Here is a 24,696-nt window from a genome sequence, read left to right as displayed (position 1 = left end):
CTTTCGTGGGACAGAGCCACTTCTTCAGACCATAGCCAGACCAGAACAGACTCAATATTTAAGACACAGAGAACCAAAAACAGTAAGCAAGGAGGACAAATCAGAAAAAGATAATCAAGGTGAGCAAATCAGAGAGTGGAGGGGTGGGGGGGGGAGATCAAGAATTAGATTGGGTCAAGTATTCAGACGAGCCCCTATAATGACTCAGAAAGTTCCCATCACGATTTAAACCACGTGTTAATGTGCCGAATTTGAATATAAATGTCAGTTCGTCCACTTCTCTTTCTAAAATGGAGCGATAATTTCTCTTCAGTAACACACATACCTTGAGGTCATTGACAGAATGCCCCATTCCATTAAAATGTTGACTAACTGGTTTGTGGATCTGGAGTGTTTTGATGTCTGTTTTGTGCCCGTTGACCCTTTGTCTAAGGGAGTTAGAAGTCTGTCAATATTTAAGACACAGAGAACCAATATTGGACAGACTTCTAACTCCCTTAGACAAAGGGTCAACGGGCACAAAACAGACATCAAAACACTCCAGATCCACAAACCAGTTAGTCAACATTTTAATGGAATGGGGCATTCTGTCAATCACCTCAAGGCATGTGTGTTACTGAAGAGAAATTATCGCTCTATTTTAGAAAGAGAAGTGGACGAACTGACATTTATATTCAAATTCGGCACATTAACACGTGGTTTAAATCGTGATGGGAACTTTCTGAGTCATTATAGGGGCTCGTCTGAATACTTGACCCAATCTAATTCTTGATCTTCCCCCCCCACCCCTCCACTCTCTGATTTGCTCACCTTGATTATCTTTTTCTGATTTGTCCTCCTTGCTTACTGTTTTTGGTTCTCTGTGTCTTAAATATTGAGTCTGTTCTGGTCTGGCTATGGTCTGAAGAAGTGGCTCTGTCCCACGAAAGCTCACCTAATAAACTATTTTGCTAGTCTTTAAAGTGCTACTTGACTGCTTTTTGTTTTGATAGTGTATAGACTAGCAAGGCTTACTCTCTGTTACTATTCATAATTTACTAGTGTCAGTCTTTCCTAGGTTTTCTATCACTTTCTCACAGGTATTCATAAGAAAAACTATGATTCAATTAAAAGTGATTTGCAGTTACTAAAACAGCATATCAATTAATATAAGTAGTATATTAAAATACTGGCCATCTTTTGTTCACAGTTGAATCAGATTAATTAAGGGTAACAAGACACTCCCTTGCATGAGCTCCTTCATGAAAGTTCTCAGCCTAAAGCAGAATAGCAGCCTCCAGGGGACTCGGACTCACCTCCCCACCCCCGACTTCCAGGTCAGTGATGGTGAGACTTCAATCCAGGACCCTACAAGACATGAGCAAGTACAGCTGGCCAAGTGTAAAAAGAGGCTGAATCTACACTAGGCATAGAACTGGTGAAAATTATTATTCCTCCCTCCATAGCAAAATGAGTGGGGTAGGGGTGGGGAGCAAAGACTGAACTTTAATTCACTGAGGTCCCTAACCAGGCTTGGTAGCAAACCCAAAAGCTCTAAAGTGTTGGACGCAATAATTTTATTTTTAACTTTTATTTTGTTTTTTTAACTTTTATTTTTAAACTGGGTGTTAATATCCTTATTTTTGTATAATATGTGATGCGATAATAATAAAGTGATATAAAATAGTATATAAGAAAATGGCAACACATAAGAAAATAAAAATTAAATATTGGAACGTGCATGATTCCAAAAGACAAAGCCAGAAAGGTCGTCAGGTGACAATTTGACCAGAAACATAAAGGCTGCGTCTACACGTGCACGCTACTTCGAAGTAGCGCCACCAACTTCGAAATAGCGCCCGTCGCGTCTACACGCGTCGGGCGCTATTTCGAAGTTAACTTCGACGTTAGGCGGTGAGACGTCGAAGTCGCTAACCTCATGAGGAGATAGGAATAGCGCCCTACTTCGACGTTCAACGTCGAAGTAGGGACCGTGTAGACGATCCGCCTCCCGCAACGTCGAAATTGCTGGGTCCTCCATGGTGGCCATCAGCTGGGGGGTTGAGAGATGCTCTCTCTCCAGCCCCTGCGGGGCTCTATGGTCACCGTGGGCAGCAGCCCTTAGCCCAGGGCTTCTGGCTGCTTCTGCGGCAGCTGGGGATCTATGCTGCAGGCACAGGGTCTGCAACCAGTTGTCAGCTCTGTGGATCTTGTGTTGTTTAGTGCAACTGTGTCTGGGAGGGGCCCTTTAAGGGAGCGGCTGGCTGTTGAGTCCGCCCTGTGACCCTGTCTGCAGCTGTGCCTGGCATCCCTATTTCGATGTGTGCTACTTTGACGTGTAGACGTTCCCTCGCTGCGCCTATTTCGATGTTGGGCTGAGCAACGTCGAAGTTGAACATCGACGTTGCCGGCCCTGGAGGACGTGTAGATGTTATTCATCGAAATAGCCTATTTCGATGTCGCAACATCGAAATAAGCTATTTCGATGTTGGCTGCACGTGTAGACGTAGCCAAAGGGTGATGGATGAAATAGGGAGATGTGAAGAGACAGAAAGGCAAGAGTGTAAAGTATGAAGACAGCAAGAGTTTTATGTATGTATATATGTATGTATGCAGCTAGCTAGCTTGCTAGCTAGCTATGTCTCTATCTTCGCAATTCCATTTCAGTTTACTGGTGACATTAACAAATCACTCCAGTTTTGTTCCTTATAACTGTTTCAGTGGAATTCTGACATTATTAAGACACCATATTTCCTATATTAATAGAAAATGATAAACTGACACACCCTCAAGCATTATTTTCTGCTTTCTTCCAGAATGATGCTCCAGTACTAATCAGTTGCTATAACTAATACGGGCATTCACAGTTAACTGGGTGCAGAAAGTCCCTCTCAACTGCCCACATGAAAAAAACAAAATGAGGGTTTATAACTATGCTTTGTTACATTTTTATTCTTAGCATTTTGATCTGATATTATACCCCCAGGAAAAAAGTTATTACATGAGAAGAAATACAGTGGTAAGTTTGGCTCTTGGCTTTTCATCCTTCAAAGCTTTCATTTATAACTATGAAACAAAAATATTTAAAAATATCAGAATATTTGTATTTATTTTCTTTATACTCCATCTGGCAAACAGTGAAATATTCAGTAGATTGTACCATACCTAGTTTTTGCAGCTTGAATTAACTGAATAAAAGTTTGACCAGGGTAAGAGACCAGCAAAAGTCTTACACAGGCTCTCCCTCATTAGCTTTTGCACAACAGTGACTACAGAAAGCTATGAATGCACAGTACTCTGAATAGTAAAACATCTGTGAATTACATAATGACACTAAGTAAGTTCCAAATGGTATGCATACATTAACCCCCACATACAGGCTGGTACTTATTTAACACAAAATGAGAAAAAAATAATAGTGTTTCTGAAAGTTCTCTCCATGTCCATTATATTATCCAAATCAGATATATAGCTCTAAGAAAAGTAATGTAATTGTTATACAATAACAAAAATAGTCAAATCAATGTAAGTGAGATATAGAGGTATCTTTGGAAAATCCACTGCCATTAAAATTAGTTTAAACCATTACATTCTTCATATGCTTTAACCTGTTAGCAGCCCACAAAGACAACATGTAATATGAGGTGGTTTTATTTCATTTACAGACCAATATTTTCATACTATTTTCATTACTTTGTAATACAGCTATTGAAAAATACAGTCAACATCCTAGCAGATAGCAGTTTCTGACAAACAATGTAATCCTCTCTTTAGCTGCATTCCTGTCATTAGATCTACAGAGTGGCTTGGGTTTTTTTGTTTGTTTTCTCGTTTGTTTTTGTTGAAACATTCTTTTTTCTGCAGGTACAGTAGTCCCTTGAAAGCATAACATAGTGACTTATCAATAGCCATAAAGTGGATTCAAAATATGAGCGTCCTAATGCATATTACTCTTTATGTCTTGCTCAGGAACAGCAGCAGGTTTGTTGGTTTGTTTGTTTTTATCACACTGATAGGTGCAGAGATCGATTTGGCCTCTCCAAAGATATAAATAAACTTTCATTTTTATATGCATTATACTTTTCATTAATGTCTCTGAGAAAGTAGCTACACTTTTAATTGGTAAAAAACTGAAATTCAGTAAAACTTCAAAATATGCTGTGTTTGTCTTCTAATAGGGTTAATATCAATACGTGAAAGACTGAGCCTTTAGCATAGTACCTGGAAGTAGAACAGTGATTACCCTCTTTTTGGATCAACAAGAAGTCTTGTGGCACCTTACAGACTAACAGATATTTTGGAGCATAAGCTTTCATGGGCAAAGACCCACTTCATCAGATGCATGAGTGGTGGGGTGGTTTAAGAGGGGTATTTAAAAAGTGGGGTCCCAGTAAAAGGGAGGGCCAGATATGTTCCTTAATATTTATATAGTGGTATCTACATTACTAATTAGTTTACCAGATTAAGGATGTGATCCAAAGCACACAGAAATCAGCAGGGAGCCATTTTACTTAATGAGCTTTGGATCATTCCCTAATCTATATTACTTCCAATTTTAAGCCACAATGCCCCAAACCATTACCTCATGATTACAAGTATCAAAAGTTCTAAGTTCCATAGCAGGAGGAGGTATATACAGATGAATGAGAGGTTGGACCTGCTCAAGAACTGTGGTTCTCAGATTTATGAAGTTAATGTATGGTCTCAGACAATGTGCATTTAAACTGATATTATTGTTATATTAAAAATAGTAATTGAGTCTAGACTGCTCTTCCAGGTTATCATATGAACCATATTTTTTTCTCCTATTAAGAGTAGATTATGGAAGAGCTACACCTACAGTATATTTGATATTGCAGGTATCTGGTATCCCTAGTAATTTGAATCTGGTAATGTGAATACAATAAATTAGGGAAGGCTGATTTGAGCCATCCCAGTTATAAAGATATAAAATTTCTTCCACAGAACTTAATGGGCATTAAAATTGAACACAAAAACTACTTCCTATGAAAGATCCAGTGATAAATTCATTTGCTTTTGTTTTTCTTTTCAAAAATCATTATTCAATACATTTTTCTGATAGCTTCAATTTTGGAATAAGTTTTACTCCCTCTCCTCTACCCCTACCCTTGAGTCTAAAATAAAATGTAATCACACATAGATGGAATGAAATTGAGAAAATATACACTGGGCATTTAAGTGTGCGCGCGCACACACACACACACACACACAATTCTGCTGATATTCAGAAACATAAATTATACCCAGTGAGAGGAGAATTCAGTACTATGTGCCAGATATTGATGCCTATGCCGGGGATTAGAATTTCAATTGCTATTTCTTTCCCGAATATGCCATGCAGAGAAGCAGCCATGGCATCTGTACTGATTCTGAGAGACTGAAGTACAAGCAAAAGAGATGATACAGATGATCAGAACCTCACCAACTGCTGCCTGAATCCACATTTGCTCAAATCAGACTGTGGTTATCAGAGGGCATGGATAGCCCTCTGTATATCAGCTTTATGGTACTGTCACAGAAGGATGGTATTTTCAAAAGTGTTCAGCATTGACCCTCCTCAGAGTCATCTGAAAATCCCACCTATGCACACTAAAGTTGCTATTTTAATCTCTTTCTGGCATGGTTCAGTACAAACCCATTTCTTGGATATTCAATGTGCTGTAGCATTAGATCCAGATAGTTGGACTCTGAAATGCAAAAACTCTCCAGATTTTTAGAACAAAATCAAAAAGCTTTGAACATATTAAGGGCCAAATCTTGAATGGTAAAACTTCTACCAACCTCAAAAGCAGAATTATTTGTTTCTGTTTAATTAATCCTCCCAATGTCTTTTGAGGTAAGAAAATACTTTATATCCATTTTATAGATGGATTAATTGAGGTGGAGTAAAGCTCAGGTGACTTGTCCCAGATGACAGCAATATAATATCATCATTTTAAATGTAACACAGATTCCAGATTCCTATTCTCCTGCTCTGTATACTAAAGTACAACATTTCACATTACATGTTTAGAAAGAGCATAGGTTAACTGAAGATACCAAAAAGATAATATTTATTTTATTGAGGTAAGTAGTAATGTTGAAATCCAACTATGAATCCTTATGCAGCACATCAGAAATAAGTAAAGGAGCTTTGGACAATTATTAGACTCAGTGCATTTCAAAAAATTCAATCAATTTTATTGCCTTCTTGGACCACTTAAGATACAGAATTCCACAAAACAGGGGCCTTGACATTAATGCCTGACCTCCTGCAGGTCTAAGCCATGTATTTGTAAAGCAATCCTTTATTCTTGTTATAATTACAGCCAGAAATCCACTCTCATGAGCACTCAGGAGCCATTTAATTTAGAACTTGCAATACTTAGAAATACAGAAATAGCACAAATTAGAAAAAAGTCATCATAACAAACTCACACATTTTCAGTGGAATCAAAATCTGCGTGGTTTTGAGTGAAAACAATTCAAACAAAGCAAACAATGGAAGGCTCCACTGCACTACTCTACACTTGATGTAAACATGAATTTAAAATGCCATGAAGTTAAAATCTAATACCATATTCTGAAAATGGACTATGATCTTTTAGTGAAAACCTGCTGTTTTAATAATGTAGCTGTTATTAATATTGAAGTTTGAATTTTATTATTTACATATTAATTAATTATTTACTGCCAGTCATCAATGTGCTCTTAATTATTAAAAAAAATCATAGTCCTTGTCCGAGCAAGTTTAAAGTCTATGGCCCCAATTCTGCAAACACAGATGTACCTACTTAGCTATGACTGAGATAATATTATTCTAATGAGTATGGATTGTACAATAGATGCAGTTGTTTTCAGGGTCAGGACCTGAATCAGATGCTTAGACAATTTATTTCAGACAAACTAAATAAACCCAGAAACTCATGATCAATTAATTGAATGTAACTTCCAAGTTCCTTAACTTAGATCTAATCATCATCTCAACAACTTTCAAGAAAACAACAACCGTAATTTCTGATTTGACTCTCAGCAAAGCATTGAGATACTTCGGTTATGAGTATTATAAATACTCTTCACCACACTATTTGTGTTTTTTTCTCACTCTCATCATGAGGCTATTCTACCTGTCCATAAAATGATCTCCCAAACCAGTGCACCATACATCTCACACCGCTTATTCTAAAACCTACTAGAGACCAATTTCTTCTGCAGTCCCATCACCCAATAACTCATTTTAGCCAATGTCTTCTCCAAAAATATTTCAAGCAGAGAAGAAAGTAGGAAAGCAGGGAGGTAAACAAACAAATTATAACGAAACACCCTCCTACAGATGCCCTCATGCGGCTGGTCTGTCTTTTAAAAAGTCATCTTCTCTAGACAGAGGCTGTATTTGTCTGCAGTGATACAGCACTGAGTATATAATTGACATTTCAATAATCAGAAAAAATTAACAACTTCCCTACTGGACCTTCTTCTCTTTTACAGGAAACTTCAGACTGTAGTGCTGCCAATTCCATTTCCTTTCCCCAAGCTCTACATACTCAATTATAAATAAATAAATAAATTCACCTATCATCTTTGAGACTAGCCAAAACATATGAATTTCAGATTCTTCACTAATAATAAATTGTTGGAAAAAGGGAGACAATCTATAACTATTAGTGTTAAATATAGCATTTTTAAAAGTACAACTACCCTAGATGAAAGTGCTCATGGATATATACATAATAGCAATAACTAATATTACTCTTTCAATTATTTAGACCAGGAGGAAGATTATAGATTGTAGGCAGAGTAGGACCTGCTCTGAAAGCCACTAAGACTCAGCTTAGCATTTCCCTCAGTTTAAATGAAGTCACTGCAGTGGATTGAAAAATAACAGTAGTGTTATTTATTTACTTGTAGGTAGTTCCGTGGTCATCATTGCCATATCACCTCACAAAACTAATGGACTGACTTGCACAATCCTTTAGTGGGGGGGGACGTGCTATTATTCCCCATTTTACAGATGGGAAAACTGTAGCACAAAGAGATGGCCTGCACAAGATCACACTGGGTATTATTGGCAGTCAGGAATAAATTCCAGATCTGCTGATTCCCAGCCTTGTGCCTTTAACACAACATCACACTTCTTCCCTTCCACTAAAATGACATTGTAATACTAGTAACATACTTTTTTCTTTTTGATATTCATCAGTGGCACCAAGTTAATGAAGTGAGATATTCAAGTTGAACAACATGATCCATGTTAAGTGATTTAAAACTTTTAACAGGAAAATTTTCCTTGTATTTTAGATGCAATCACTAATAAAACAAATGGTTAAACTATGTCTCAAATGACATGACTGCACAATGACATAATGTTTTCATGTTAGTACATAAATCTTGTGTTTGCATGCATATATATATATGACTAAGCACAGTTACTGGCCCAATTTACTCATTCTCCTGAACACATGGTTGGGCAGTAGACAGCCAGCGGTGGAGCCATGACTTCTTTTCTTTGGTCTGTACTATTTTCCATCACTCACGGGTATATACAACAGAAAACTATTAGCCCTGTAGGAGCCAGAAAAAAGCAAGGGGGAGGGATGAAATCATGATGCAAAGGAGTGTCTCTGAATTACAAAGCCAGGTGGTCTACTCCAGTGGCAGTGTAGCTGATGTAACATGGTAATTCAAACAAATGATTAAACCAAATAAAATGGATTATATGACATATTAAGTTTTATTTAATTGAAGTGAAATACAAATATCTGAAATACAAATATATTTCCATATACATCTTTCAAATGTTAGGCTTTCTCAAAGACAAAATATTAACCTATTAGAATGCTCCCAATAAAGTGCTTGATTTTCTTGGTCAGACAGAAATATTACCCATTTTGTAATTAAACTTTTCTATGACATTAAAGCTCGAGAGATATTGATTCTCTCCTGGTTTGGCTACTGTTTTTCTTTGCTTTCACTTTTGCATGGTTTGAGAGTAATCATTTGTGTAAAATAGTTCATGCAATGTTATTTGTTATACAAATCATTTGAAAAAGTCAATTAATTTGTGGGTTGATCAAGGGGTCCTTTAAGACAAGCTGGGTGGTGAAACATATTCATACCTGAATTGCTTTATTTTAGCTGCATTCCTATGTTCCTCTTCACCTGTTCCTTAAAGTACATAATTCACACAGTAAAATAACATCTCCCCTCCATAGCAAAGATGCTGATGTTACCTACAAAAAGTTGTAGGGAAGTGTAAACAGGTTGTTTGTACATGGCCTGTTCTTGCCTGTTTACCTGCTTCTCCAATATCTTGTTGAGTGGAAAGCTGACCGTGGTGACTGGACTGCCCTGAATGGACTAGCAACTCAAAGACAGCATCAACATCATGTATACCTACAGTTACATGCTGGCAGGTCTTAAAAAGAGTTACACTGTGAGCTGTGGCTTTTTCTTTTTCCTTCTTGACAACCAAGTTGTTCCCAATTCCCCAACTGAGAGTGACTTGAAATTGCTACATTTCTCAGTTTCCATGATTCATGGTCGCGAGGTTATTCTAGCTGATCTCTGCTCATTTATTCCTTTTGTTCAGCCGAAGGATGACTGACAGGGAGGGTAACCTTCTTGTAAAAGTTTTTAAAGGGCTACTGCTCAATTCAGAATTTGTTCCTTCTAGGATTCACATGGAGTACAAAGTCAAAGATAGTTATTGTTCACATTGCAATTAGACAGAATATAGTTCCTTTCAGTGGAAACTGGTTGCTATGACTGAACACTTGCACAAGTTTGGAAACACATGTGATAAGAATGGTGGTGGGCAGATACTACATGCAGGTGGAGCTTACTATTGTGTACAAGAAGGAGGCGTCTTTCATGAAAACATGTTTCCCAATAAATATGGTTTGGGGAAATTGGAGCCTGGAGTTTCAGGTTGCAACACAGCTACATCTGGGTCACAAGGTGGGTTCTATCCAATGTTATCAAAAACACAGTTTATACTGGTACCATGGTAATTTTTCAGTTTGAATTGCTCTATTTCATTAGTAGTTGAGTTCTTGACCTTTACTAACTGCCAGTATGCTATGCTTTATCAGCAAGATAAAGACATGGTCTGTATACAAGTGTGCCCGGGTACTACTAAATCAGCTCTAATATTTTTCGAAAGTCAGGCAGGGAATCAAATAGTTAATGACTCTGTCTTATTTTCCCCATCTGAAATACTTGCCTGCATCAAGGAACTTTTAGTGAGGATTAAACGATCAATATTTTGAAACACTTTGAAAAATGAAAAGCAATATCATAACTGGCTACTATTAATATTAGAATATAAAACAAATCATCATTCATATATTTTTATTCTTTGAGGTTAAAGGTGAACAGTTAATAGCATAAGATTAATAAAACTCCTTTCACCCTTTTTGTTTCAATTTTAGCTGGCGAAAACTTGACATCCCTTATGGTGGTATTAGGTTAAAATGTAGGTGTTTTTAACACAGAAAAGAAATCTGATAAGGGAAGAAAGTGTTTAAGGAAAAGGAATTCTGAGCCACATCTGAAAACTTTATTGCTTCCTTGTGCTCTAAAGCTGGAGGCTGTACAAGATCCAAAAAACAGGAAGCAAAACCAATAGCTAAAAGTAATGTGATGAAGATTAGTAATTTGATTGTGATTTCAGACAATTTATCTGTTATAACTGAAATAAATGGCTCACTTTTAAACACTGAAATTTGTAGGCATATTGATAGTTTGGCAAAGAGTCATGTGAGGTGTTCATCATATACAGTGCATATAAAGTGCTGTTTAGTGTCATCTGCAAATTTATATCACATGTATGTATGTATATACTGTACATAACACATACTAATGTGGTGAAATTTTAGAGACTTTTCATATTTAGTCACCCTTTACCATTTAGAAGTGTGTACAAACTGGAAATGGGTATTCATGTAATGAAAATGTTCCCTAAACACAAAGATAAAATACAAATTCATGGATTTATAACTTGTTAAATGACCATGAAAAAAAGGGCAGGAATAAATTGTAAGTTTTCAAAATGTACAGTGATAAGTAGAAGTGTCCCCCAAGAGTCCATACTGGGGCCAATCCTATTCATCCTGCTTAAAAATATCTGGATAAAGAGGTGATCAGTGAGGTAGCAAAATTTGCAGATGACACTAAACTGCTCAACATAAATTAAAAATCAGACAGTGAAGAGCTTCAAAAAGATCTCACAGAAGTAAGTGACTGGGCAATAAATTGGCAAATGAAATTTAATACTCATAAATGTAAAGTAATGCAAAATAATCCCAAGTATACATACAAAATGAAGGGACTAATTTAGCTATAACTACTCAAGAAAGAGCTCTTGGAACCATTGTGGCTAGTTCTTTGAAAACATTCACTGAATGTACAGCAGCACTCAAAAAAGCAAACAGAATTTTAGAAATCATTAAGAAAGGGATACAAAAGAAGAAAGAGAGTATCTTATCATATCAATATAAATCCATGACATGCCCAGATCTTGAACACTGCATATAGATGTTGTCACCTTATCTCCCCAACCCCCATCAAAAAGATATATTGGCATTGGCAAAATTCAGAAAAGGGCAACAAAAATGAATGATTTTGGAATGAGTTCCACATCAGAGAGAATAAAAAGACTGATGCTTTTCAGTTTAGAGAAGAGGAAACTAAGGCAGATATGACAGAAGTCTAAAAATCAGGATTGGCTAGGAAAAAGTGACTGAGAAATAAGTTACTTGTTCACATAACATAAGAACTGGGAGTCAGCAAATGAAATTAATGGGTAGTAAGTTTAAAATTAACAAAAGGAAGTTGTTTTTTTCCCCCAATAGGCCTGTAAAGCTCCTTGCCAAAGGATGTTGTGAAGACCAGGACTTTATCAAGGTTCAAAAAAGAACTAAATAAATTCATAGAGGATAGATCCATCAATAGATATGAGCCAGAATGGGTAGGAATGGTATCCCTAGCCTCTGTTTGTCAGAGGATGGAAATGGATTATGGGAGTGGGATCACTTGGCCTGGGCCTACACTACAGTTTTATCAACAGATGTTACTGTCGGGACATACTTCCCAACAAACCCTCTGTTGACTTAACATGTCCACAGTTAATAGAAGCTCCCCTGTCAACACCCTCCGTCAACAGAGAAAGTGGACAGATTGCCCAGCCCTCAGAACTGAAAGCTCTGCACACAGGGTTGTCCGGTGAACTGGAAGCCCTCTCTGTCAATAAAACACCCCCACCACCACCCTCTCCCTCCCTCCCCCCTGGAGCATCTACACTTTTTTTTGACAACAGAATCTGTAGACAGAGGCATGATGCCTCATACAGAAGCGACTTAACTCTCCTGAGGAAACTGTTCCATTCTGGTGACTGTTTCTCAACAGAACGCATTTGTAGTGTGGATGCTCCATCAGTTTTGTCAACAAAACCCCAGTCTTCTCAGCAAAACTCTGCAGTGTAGACATGGCCTTGATGATTACCTGTTCTGTTAACTCCCTCTGTGGCATCTGGCATTGATCACTGAAAGACAGTATACTGGACTAGATGGCCCTTTGGTCTGACCCAGTATGGCCATTCTTATATTCTTATGGTCTATGTATATCCTACATAAATGTAGCTCCTGCATAAGAAATTGAATAGCTATTCTTTACTTACTCAAAACAAAGTATAATGTATGATTCTCAAAGTGCAATCAGTGTTGTGTTGAAGCATGGATTATCACTGAGTGTGGTTAAGTGAAGAGCGGATGAGCAAAGTCTCTATGCTTATTTGCCTTCCTCCATCCTACAATGGAGCTTTCAATAAGTTTGGGACAGATTTCTTTTTAATAAGCCAGATAAATCCCAATGGGAGATTTTCAGCTATTTAATTAACTTGCACACAAACAATTTATTTGAATTAAATACATATTTTTCATTCCTAGGTTAGAATGTCTCTTTTAACCTGTTTATTAAATGGGAGGCTTAGCAAGGTGACTACTACATATTCTTTTTGTGATTCACGCACAGAATTGCTATTGGTACCAGTGGAGTTTCTGTGGGTTCAGGGCATTATATGATTCATACAATCATAGCTAGGAGGGATATGAAAGAAATATTGTGCTATCCAACTTGACTTCCCCACTAAACACAACTTGCTATCTCATTCCCTCTCATGGCTTACCTAACCTGCTTTTAAATGTCTATCGTGATTGTGTATCACAACTTCTTGCAACCTGTTAGTGACACTTATTTTTTGTCAAAGGTGTGGTCTGTAGGGAAAATGATTTGCAAATAAAATGGCAAATATAGCCACAACATGTTCACTTTACTCAGATGAGTAATCCCATTGACATTAACTGGATTACTCGTGTACAAGGCACATTGTATTTGGCTTTAAAAGCCCAAACTGAAACCCTCAAAAGCTAGAAAATGAGATAGGTATGAACCAGGCTCTTTTTATCTCCATCTGCAACAATACAAGGTAGAAAGTAGAATTTCACTTGTCACAAATAAGCTCTTGCTTGCTCATTCTGACAGGAAAAAGACATTATCCAACAATGAAGCAGCAGTAGGAGGCAAGAAGGAAAGGAGCAGTTGTAAAAAAGCTATATCACTTGTAATTCTGAAATTCACAGTGTCTTGCAAGTTGATGTCTTACAGAGAAAAAATCTTCCATCATTTGGTCTCCCACTGTTTTGCTGACCTTTCCCCACTGGAGTGGTAGCAGGAGGCAAAAATAAAAGTGGTTTTATTCCTTGTGAGGCACTTGGCTGCTAAACACTGTGAATCTGAAAATTATAGTGGCTGTGCAATAATATTTCTTCAAAACTCCTCTGCTGGTAATTGCTACTGAACAGAAAATTAAGATCAGAAAAATAGAATAGCAGTAAACACCCCCCATACGAAATGCTGATCTCAAGTATGGTGATGTAAATTCAGTGTAATTCCTTTGGGACCATCAGAATTATTCCAGACTTACAGTGCTGTGTCAGAAATCAGAATCCAGTCATAGGTCCTCAGCATTTATTTTTTCACCTCCTCAGCTAAAAGAACCATGTATTTCTGTTGTATTTCATTTACATCAGTAGGTTTTATTCAATATTACATGAAGCTCTGGATGCATTTCCAAGTCAATGAATTCACCATAAAACCTCCAAGGTTAAATAAACAAAATATGTATATAAAATATGAAGAAATTCAAAAATGAGCAAATTGATTTTTATTTTAATTTTGCCTATTGATTTTGCTCACAGAAAAAAATCAATACAGTAGAAGTGTACAGACTTTGATAACATATTCTTAATACAATAAAGTGGTCAAAACCCCTTCCAAATCATATATTCTACCATTTGCAACTGACTGCCAGAAGGGGAGAAAGAGGCAGACCACCAGTTCCTAAAAGATAAACACAAAGGATGATATAATTTTAAGTCAAACGCATAGCCATCAAAAGCAAAAATGTGATCTTTAGGATTACAGTTCATTATCAGAAAAGGCATAGTCTGAAACCAAGAAATAGACTGCACACAACATAGTCTCCACATACAACTGCACCCAATTTAGAATGGAAATTTGAATAAGCCAAAGTGACACCATAGAGTTAAGCAGCGAAACATTTTGAAATATTAATTTAATACTTTATATATTGCTCTTATCTATTATTTATGATCAAGATGGGTATATGAATGAAATATTATTCAGGAACAGGGTATTCAGCCTCTTCATCCTCTAAAACATAGAGCAATGTACTAACCAGGTGGTGTCCCTATATATTTTCTCTCTTGGCTACCAAAAATATAGTCTTTGTTTTTATATGATATATTTATCTTATTAGGAACTAGAAATCCAAAGGGGATCTCCTCATCATGCAGTTTCCATTTAATCAAAATGAAAAGCATTTATTTTTAAATAGTTATTGAAATCAAAGAGAGGTCTTTCATATTCAATACTCCAGACCTTTTATCCATTTGGATTAACTTATGTTTATTAACTAAAGTACAAAATTTATATATGTAGATTAATGGCTGATTTCTGAGTTCCGTGATAGGGCCATTTAAAACTTTTTTGGTTTCTTCTGCAAATTTACTTTGAATGCCTCATGAAGTCATTTTTTTTCAGCAAAATCCAGAGTCTGAGTCTTCACAACTGCTCAAGTCGCCCCAGGTTTCTAAATAGTGGGACTGTTTTTGGTTTTCCAGGAATTCAGTGTTGAGGTATACATTCCATGTTCTTTGTTGATTTAGCACATGCTCAAGTTTTTGTTTCCCACTGCATATCATAAATGATTGCATAAAATTCAAGCACTGAAAATTCAATCCCATGTGCACTCTTCTGCCACTTATTAACAGAAGTAATAGTCTGATCAAAATTTCAGTCCTCTCAAACACAGATTGAAAGGGAAAGGGTCTTGTCCTCCATCTCGTACTCCTAAGAAAGAAGGTATTTGATCCTGTTCACCCCTTGGATGATGATTTCTGCTTACAAAACCTTTCTCACATCCCTTTAATTTATTTATTTATTTATTTATTTACGTATGTTTTGGAATCTTGAATCAGCTCAGTGCCTTCCCAAACACTTCCAAGAGGTAATTTAAAATTCTTGTTTTGAATTTGTTTTGAATAATTCCGAAGTTCTCTTGGTTTTTATTTTTATTTTTCAAAAGATGTTTGTTTTGAACATCTTCTTATTTCTGCAGTCACCCTGCCCCCTGGGAATCGATTTCTTAATATTACAGTAAGCAAGTTTTACATGTTTTATGATCCAACATACATTAAAGTTGGAGCTTTATTTATAAATGTTTCACTTACGAGCACATATATTCATTTTACACGATTCCTCAGTGTGGCCAGGGGGCTGCGTAGTCTGCACTGTATCCACCTACAAAAAATACAAAAATATATATCTGCTTACCGGGATGTGAGCAGGGTTTAGCTAACCTAATCCTACAACATGGATTTTACACCTGAGCAAAGAGAATCCTCTTCTCCCCATTAGGTTCAAGCATACTGTATAAGAAAACTATATCACAATGAAAACAGTTATAACAATCTGCATATTATTTATCAACATATGTGCAATTTAATTTAAGTGCACAAAGTCCAGTATAATGTTGATTTTATGGTTCATGATAGGAGAAATATGACAAAATCTGTTTCCTACATGTCCTTAGTTGTTGTTGTCATTGCAAATGCTTCTTTGTGGAACAAGAAGCAATACGATTCTTCCAAGTATCAAGGGCAAAGAAAACTTTCTGTTCCCAAAATGATGGATTTAATGTTGCAGTGGCTCCCTTAGAATACCAGTTGGGTTAGGTAAGAGATCTAGAATGGGACTCTTACAACCAAAACAAAACAAAACAAAACAAAACAAAACAAAACAAAAAACCAGCTGTAGAAGACAAACTCTGAAAAGCAGCATTAACTTGGGATACTGTTTGTGCAATGCTGTGAACATGTACAGACAGCACTGTGAAAGTGCTGGCTATTAAGTATCACTATTATACTACAGGATGGACATAGAGAAAATGAAGCATTAATGGTTTCCTTGAAGTGCTGTGATCAATAATGTTGATGAGATAAATGATGCAGTAAAAAGACATTCACGCTTAATGCTGAAAGAAAGCAGGTTTCCAATACATTGCTCACAACAGTTTTAAACTATTATTCAGGAACAATGCATCTTCATGGAAATACTCACCCTGTAATCCTGCCATGCCCAAAATGGTTACACAAAAAGGGCAGTTGGGTTTGTAAGGTAATTTTTTCTTAATGTTTATTTTATTAATTGCTGTTATTTGCCCATCACTACTTCTTTCTTATTCTGCAACATTTTGATAGATTGTGGAACTCTTCGGGATCCATTACCTAATGCAAGGCTAAGCCAATTTACACAAGTACCAAATAATATCAAGTACATCCAGGAAGCAACATTTGATGTATGAAGATAATCCTTAAAAATCTCCAAAATATCCTCAAATTAGTAATGTTTGTTCCCCAATTTAAATGTAATTTTCTCTCACAGAGTCATCTAGGATAAGCACACAAAATATTCTTCCTTGGTTTCAGGAACAATGTATTTACAATGTCTCAGTAAGACCGTTGCCTGCCATTAGTCCAGTTATCAAGTACGTACCTTTGTGCTGTTTCCTCCCTGTCAGGGGTGACATCCACTGGCAAAAATACAGGACTTGCCAAAATAGCGGAATCAACTTATATCAAAAGTCCATGATTTTCCCTCAGAATTGTCAGTGTCATGTTTCCCCATCAGTTATGTTTGTGTATGTATGGAATAAATGTAGTTGTGCTACATTATTGAGCACAAGATATTTCAAGGATCTGCTGAAATGAGCAAAGCATTACAGTCTCCTTCAATGTGTAGTCAGGAGGGATCTATCTGCCTACTTGTGATTTTAAGCACCTTTCAGTTAACTCCAAGATACAAACACAAAACTGAGTACCACGTACATTTGTAAGATTCTCCTGAGAACTGGAGATCCATAAAAATAAACTGATTATACTCTTGCACATGCAGAGTGTTTCTCATCTGTGACAGATGTGTTTTATGTTAACAATGTTTTTCAATTAAAAAAGATCATCAACCTATAATTCAGTACAAGATAAAAATAAAAGTAGGGCTTATTGTTTTTAACCATGTTACACTAACCAAACCTATGAAACAATTAACGAGGGTAATGATGGGTCCTCGTGGGACCTTTAAAAGATTGCAGGCACCAAGCTTTCGTGGGGAGAGCTATCTCTCCCCTCCCACCCCTCTAATCACTGCTAGGAAAGGTTGGGAAACTGCATTTTCTCTCTCCTTCTCTCTCCTCTCTGCCCTTCATGGGAGCAGCAATGCACTTCCTCCATTTGCTCACTGTAGCACAGGGAGTCCCCCTGTCTTATGGTTTCTGGAAAATGAACATCAAGAAGTGTCCAAATTTCCAATCAGCTCTGTGTACAGCCAGAGACAGGCATACAAAACAACCATTAGAGTAACTGCTTATTGTGAGAGCAAGATGCTTGCGGCTTTCTTCAAGGCTGGACTCATCTATCAGGATTAGCAATATGGTCGCCATTAGCATGTGAACATATCTACAGCTTTGAATATGTTAGATGTACAGGTCTAATTCATGTAATTATATTATAACAGAATGTATAAGAGAACACAATTTATCAGAAATAGATTATAGAGAGAGAGAAGCCACACACAGCTCCTAAACCATAGGACTATTAATTTATGCAAGTGCACAACTCTTTTATTGCAAATGATGAACTTAAATGGAGTTATGAAGGGTGCAAACCATAGTCTATGCAGACAGAAGGATGCCTGCTACTGCAGCTCTTTACAATTACCTCGCTTTCTTTATCTGCCTACCTTGCCTATGTTACTTTATTTCATCACTTACTTATTATCTAAGTCATTCCTAGTGAGTAATTTGAGATACTTTGTCCGTGAGTAGTTTGCTTGCTCAGCACCTAGTACAATCTCCTTCTGTCCCTTGATTGGGTTGCTTTAGCACTACAATAATAATAATAATAATAATAATAATAATAAATTAAAATGTAAGAAAGAACTAGAGACTTTGGTAGCATGCAGGATTGTAACTCTAAGTGAAGTTGAAGTCGTGGCATGCTCACTGTTGATTGCTGAAGCAAGTATCAGACAAAAACATAGCTTGTGATGTATGTTCTGTCATATGCCACAAAACACTGCAAGCTTACTGATAAAATTCTACAAAGCATGCAGCTATATACATTTTACAACAGTAAGAGCAAACAGAATGTGAGAAATGGTGATCTGTACAATAGAATTCGTTTATCCAAATCTTCATTATCCAGCTCTTCAGAGCACCAGCACACATGCAGGAATAAGGGAAGCTGATGCTTCAGCTCCAGGTGGTGGGTCTCTGGCTGTCAGCCGCAGGCAGAGGATGCCAACTGCTGGACCCTCACTGTCTGGTTTTATATTATAAAATATATCAATAACCTAACTGGTCATGTGAAAAAATAAAAAATAACAACTTTTAATATTAACATGGGATAAATATACCTGATCTGTTAAATATGTATATATAGAGATATTTCATTAAATTTGATAAAATTACTAGAAATGATTTATAGGTGTGGTATTGATGATCACTTTACTATATGGTAACACCCTGTTAAACAGAAAGATCTGATGACTGCAACCCTTTATAATAGCCGTTTAAACAAAAGCTAACTGTTGTAGTATCACTTTCAAGGAATGCTAACCTTCCTATTTTCTGCTCACATTTTGAGTCTTTAGTGATAATTAACTTGATTACCTTTCACACAACCTGTGTAAATTGGGAATGAGTACATTGAAGTCATTGGGCTGGATACTCATTGATATAAATCAGCACTACTTATAAAAAGCTGGTTTAAACCAGTTGACAATACAACCTCTTTGAATTTAAACAACGAGACAAGAATCAAACACAAGTAGGCTACGTCTGCATGAGAAGCATCTGTTGACAGAAGTGACTTCGGAAGGGATTTTTCCCAGCAAAACATCTGTCACCAGGGTGCATCTATACATAAAAGCAGACCAAAAGAGTAATCTGCTCTGTTGTCAGGGAGCAGCCAGACTGCCCAGCCCTCTTCCAACAGAATGGCTCACGGGAAGAGCTGCAAACAGGGCTGCGTAAATAGTGAACTGGAAGCCCTTTGGGTTGACAGAAGGTCCCCGGAACATCTATACAGCTGTTTTGTCCGTATCTTACAAACTGACAAGAAAGGTGTTATACCTGAATGTGGAGAGGTATAATGATGCCAGTGGATGTGCCAAGTTTTGTTAACAGTCTGTCAACAAAGAACATTTTGTGTGTAGATGCTCCGTGGATTTTTTACAACAGAAACCCAGTGTGGTGATCTTTGAATTCCTATTGGACACCCCTGCTTTAAAACATTACCTCTTATTTCATGGGCATGGAGGACACAGCAATTCATTGAATGGCTAGCTACCTCACAAATGGAAATGCCAATTTTGAAGGATATCCAAGAATTAACAGCTATATGCATCCTCTGATATAGGCAGATTTTACTGTGTGCATAGATCAAGAATATTATAGTCATAGAAACTAAACATACAAGAACTGATGCTTTTTTAAAGATCAGTGCAGTCTAGCGGAAAGACCAAGGAACTGGAGCTAGGCTTTTAAGTGCCTTCTAAATCTACCACTGATTTGCAGTCGAAGGAATAAGAAAGTCATAACTTCTGTGCCTAAATTTACTCATTTGCGTAAGTATCTTTAAATCTGCCTCTCACACAAAGGTGTTATGAGGATGAATTAATCAACTTTCTCAACATATGGTTTGGTCCTTAGATCCCTTGCTATATATTTGTGAACTAATATGCAGGAGGTTTAACAAGTTATTGTAACCACAGTGCAAACAAATTTGACCTTTATATTTTGCCATTCTTTTTTTTCAATAGATTATGTTCAATACAAAAGGATTTTGAATATATGTCTTATTGTTCAAAGAAACTACACATTTTACCCTTTTAAAATAAGCTGCAGCTTTTGAAGGCCTTAATCAACAAGTGGCATGGGTTTCTTAAGAAATAAAAGTTAACTGTATACTGTTTGTCTTGTAAGCACACTGATATATCTATTGGTTTAATTGAAGTCTATCATCTATCCCATGGATTTTATGTGCTGCAAATAACTAAGTAAGTTCTCACTTACTTTTTTGTTAATGGAAGCAGGGCATATTTTATGATCCAGAATAAATAAAAACCAAGAAAGGAAGGAAAACAAATGTAGCCAACATTTTTACCTTTGGTTTTCTTGGACATTCATCTAGATTAATCCTGGCATGATTAATTTATGATATTTGCTAATAGTTATTGTAAATCTAAAATTATGGCTAAATATCTTACATATTATGGCTATGTCTACACTAGCACCCCCTTTCAAAAGGGGGATGCTAATGAGACACTTCAGGATATGCTAATGAGGCACTGTAATGAATATGCAGCTCTCACTAGCATAATGGCAGCCACGGCATTTTGAAAGCACCACTTTTGATCATGTGTGGCTCATCTACAAGCGGTCCTTGTACCCCGCACACTTCCAAATCCTCTTATTCCTATTTGGTTAAAGGAATAATGGGATTTCAAAGTATGTGGGGTCCATTCAAAAAGGACCCTGTGCAGACGAGCCACACGTGACCGAAAGCAGCACTTTCGAAGTGCCATGGCTGCCATTATGCTAATGAGGCACTACATATTCATTGCAGCGCCTCATTAGCATATCCCAAAGTGTCTCATTAGGATCCCCCTTTTGAAAGGGGGGTGCTAGTGTAGGCATAGCCCATAACATGCATATTTTAGGTGCTCTCAAGTATCTCACTTAAGATACTAATCACTTCCATAAACAGTTGAATAGCATGGAGATTTGCTATAGGCAAATGAGGATTTTACAATTTCAATTGACAACTTAAAGAAAAGCATCTTTCTTTCTGGCAAAAAAGCATAATGTTTACTTTGGGATCAATAATCAATTTTAAATGTATAGGAGAGTTACATGCCTGGGGGGTAACTCCTTATAGGTATCACCAGACACTTTCAGAGTGTTTCATATTTATAAATGCCAGTATATGTGTACTATGGAAATGTCTATTTCAATCTAGGCCAGAGGCAAAATCAGTTTTATTTGCACATTAGTACCCATATTCGGTATGCTTTTCAGTAGTGATATACTGTAGAATGTTAACTCAAGAATACGTTGCTAGATATTTGGATGAATAGAACACAGTAAGAAAAATGCCATTTTATTGCTTGTTTTCTGAATAAAAGGAAAGCCTCAACAGACACACATGCCCACTGAGGAAATTGTGTTATGGCTTGACTGGGTGTGTTGAGTCAATAAGAAAGTTTGCTAGGTGACTTATTTCTAAATGTTTATTTAGCATTTCCCTTTCCATCTGTAAAATGCCACAAAAGATAATCGTGGGGACACAATTTTATTTTAGCCCTTTAAATGCTGTATTAGCATCTTAAGACTTTTAAAACCCTTTTCCTGACTTCTCTTCATCTGCGACTCCTTCCCTGCCCCAACTCCCAACATTTGATTTTCCCAGTGCCGAGGCATAGCTTGTACTTATTCAGAAAACACCAACATTCCAGTTTAACTTTGTAGACTAGCGCTAGGGCACAACTGCCGTGTCTACACGTGCCGGCTACTTCGAAGTAGCGGCACTAACTTCGAAATAGCGCCCGTCACGGCTACACCTGTTGGGCGCTATTTCGATGTTAACATCGACGTTAGGCGGCGAGACATCGAAGCCGCTAACCCCATGAGGGGATGGGAATAGCGCCCTACTTCGACATTCAATGTCGAAGTAGGGACCGTGTAGTCATTGCGCGTCCCGCAACTTCGAAATAGCGGGGTCCGCCATGGCGGCCATCAGCTGAGGTGTTGAGAGACGCTCTCTCTCCAGCCCTTGCGGGGCTCTATGGTCACCGTGGGCAGCAGCCCTTAGCCCAGGGCTTCTGGCTGCTGCTGCTGCAGCTGAGAATCCATGCTGCATGCACAGGGTCTGCAACCAGTTGTTGGCTCTGTGGATCTTGTGTTGTTTAGTGCAACTGTGTCTGGGAGGGGCCCTTTAAGGGAGAGGCTTGCTGTTGAGTCCGCCCTGTGACCCTGTCTGCAGCTGTGCCTGGCACCCTTATTTCGATGTGTGCTACTTTGGCGTGTAGACGTTCCCTCGCAGCGCCTATTTCGATGTGGTGCTGCGCAACGTCGATGTTGAATGTCGACGTTGCCAGCCCTGGAGGACGTGTAGATGTTATTCATTGAAATAGCCTATTTCGATGTCGCCACATCGAAATAGGCTACTTCGATGTAGGCTTCACATGTAGACATAGCCAATGTATGCAACTGCATAGGGCAGCACTAAATCTGGGGTACTATTGAGCCCCAAATTATGTAGTAGTAGGCATCCTTCGATCCCGAGGGACCATGGGTTTGCGCCCCAGTTGGACTGATTCGAGCAGCGTCTTCTGTGGCTGTGCAATCCAATCCGGGAGTGGCAGTCCTTTCCACACTGTAAGCAGCAGTAGGCAGATGTCGCTCTGGTATCATGGGCACGGATCTTCCTGAGGGCTCTCCTGTCTTCCGCTTCCTTCACCAAGGTAGTTTCATACACAACAAGAGCTTCCTTCACTCTCTGTTTCCAGGCATGCCTGTCTGAGGTGAGTGAATGCCAGGTGTTCACACTGATAGAGAGAGCACTGAGGTCACACTTGCACGTGTTCTTGTAGCGCAGTTTAGGTCGCCCTTTCGGCCTCTTTCCAGATGCCAGTTCACCGAAGAGGAGGTCCTTTGGTATTCGGCCATCCGTCATGCGTGAGACATGGCCCAGCCAGCGCATACGCCTCTGTTTGAGAAGGGTGAACATGGAGGCGGTGCCTGTCCTCTCAAGCACTGCGCTATTGGGGATCTTGTCCTGCCATGAGATACTGAGTATGCGCCTAAGGCAGCGCATGTGGAATGTGTTGAGCTGCTGCTCTTGTTTTGATCACAAAGTCCATGTTTCACTGGCTTACAGCAGTGTGCTCAAAACACAGGCTGTGTAGATCTGCACCTTGGTGTGTACCGTGAGCTTATTGTTAGCCCATACTCTCTTCGTCAGCCTGGAGAACGTTGTGGCGGCTTTTCCAATGTGCTTGTTGATCTCGCTATCAAGTGACAAGTTGTCCAAGATTGTCAAGCCTAGGTACACGAACTCATGGACGACTTCCAGTTCGTAGTCTAGCACGTTGATAGATGGCTCGTTACCCATGTTTTGGCCCATCACCTGGGTCTTCTTTAAGCTGACTGTGAGGCCAAATTCCATACATGCATCCGTAAAGCGAGTTATGAGTGACTGCAGTTCCTGCTGAGTGTGAGCAGCAATAGCTGCATTGTCAGCAAAAAGGAACTCCCTTAGATGCTTTGTAAACACCCTGGTCCTTGCTCTAAGCCTCAACAGTTTGAAGAGGTTGCCGTCCATTCTCTGTAGCAGTTCCGAAGGCATATCTGAGCAAAACTGCAAAGAAGATGTCGAACAGTGTTGGAGCCAGCACACACCCCTGCTTCACTCCGCTGAGAATCTCAAAGGGTTCAGATGTGGATCTGTCATATACGACGGTCCCCTTCATGACTTCATGGAAGGCCCTAATAATGCTGAGCAGAGTTGGGGGACAGCTGATCTTAGCCAGAATCGCAAACAGACCTTTTCTGCTGATGAGGTCAAATGCCGTGGTCAGGTCGATGAAGGCAACATACAGAGGTTTGTTCTGCTCCCTGCACTTTTCTTGTAGTTGCCTAACAGAGAAAACCATGTCTATGGTGGACTGTTCAGCACTGAACCCACACTGAGACTCAGGGTAGACTCTCTCTGCAAGAACACTGAGCCTCTTCAGAACAACACGTGCAAATAGCTTCCCCATGGTACTGAGAAGGGAGATGCCGTGATAGTTGTTACAATCGCTTTTGTCACCCTTGTTCTTGTAGACAGTAACAATATCTACAAGAGCTGCATGGAATACCCAAATTATGTAGTCCACTGTTTAGTAGCATGGTCAACTCAAACAGCTGTAATCCCCATCCTCCAGCCTCTGCTTTACCTCTTGGCCAAGATAGCCCAATCCCCTGGTCCTCTGCTCCTCCACTTGGTCCAGATGGCTGAATTCCCACCCCCGCCCCCA

The 24,696-nt window shown here is 38.3% G+C and overlaps 1 protein-coding gene across 13 annotated transcripts in view; it reads right to left on the bottom strand.

Moving 5' to 3' along the window:
• PCDH7 (protocadherin 7) overlaps positions 1-24,696 on the bottom strand; it is a 416,058-nt gene that overhangs the window by 326,601 nt on the left and 64,761 nt on the right. Inside the window, exons 2-3 of one of the 13 annotated variants that reach the window (XM_074992586.1) lie at positions 15,789-15,858; positions 14,008-14,376 (exon numbers count right to left, since the gene is read on the bottom strand). The exons of 10 other annotated variants lie outside the window; for them this stretch is intronic. In XM_074992586.1, the coding sequence (XP_074848687.1) occupies positions 14,324-14,376; positions 15,789-15,858 (123 nt within the window). In that variant the 3' untranslated portion in view covers positions 14,008-14,323. Of the gene's footprint in view, positions 1-14,002; positions 15,859-24,696 lie in introns of those variants that run through there. 2 more of the 13 variants (XM_074992584.1, XR_012645345.1) reach the window with 2 other exon arrangements.

The sequence above is a fragment of the Carettochelys insculpta genome, chromosome 4 (genome assembly GCF_033958435.1).
Source record: "Carettochelys insculpta isolate YL-2023 chromosome 4, ASM3395843v1, whole genome shotgun sequence".
Classification (NCBI taxonomy): domain Eukaryota; kingdom Metazoa; phylum Chordata; order Testudines; family Carettochelyidae; genus Carettochelys; species Carettochelys insculpta.
The sequence above is the reverse complement of the archived record's forward strand: the minus strand, read 5'-3'. Positions and strand labels throughout refer to the sequence as shown.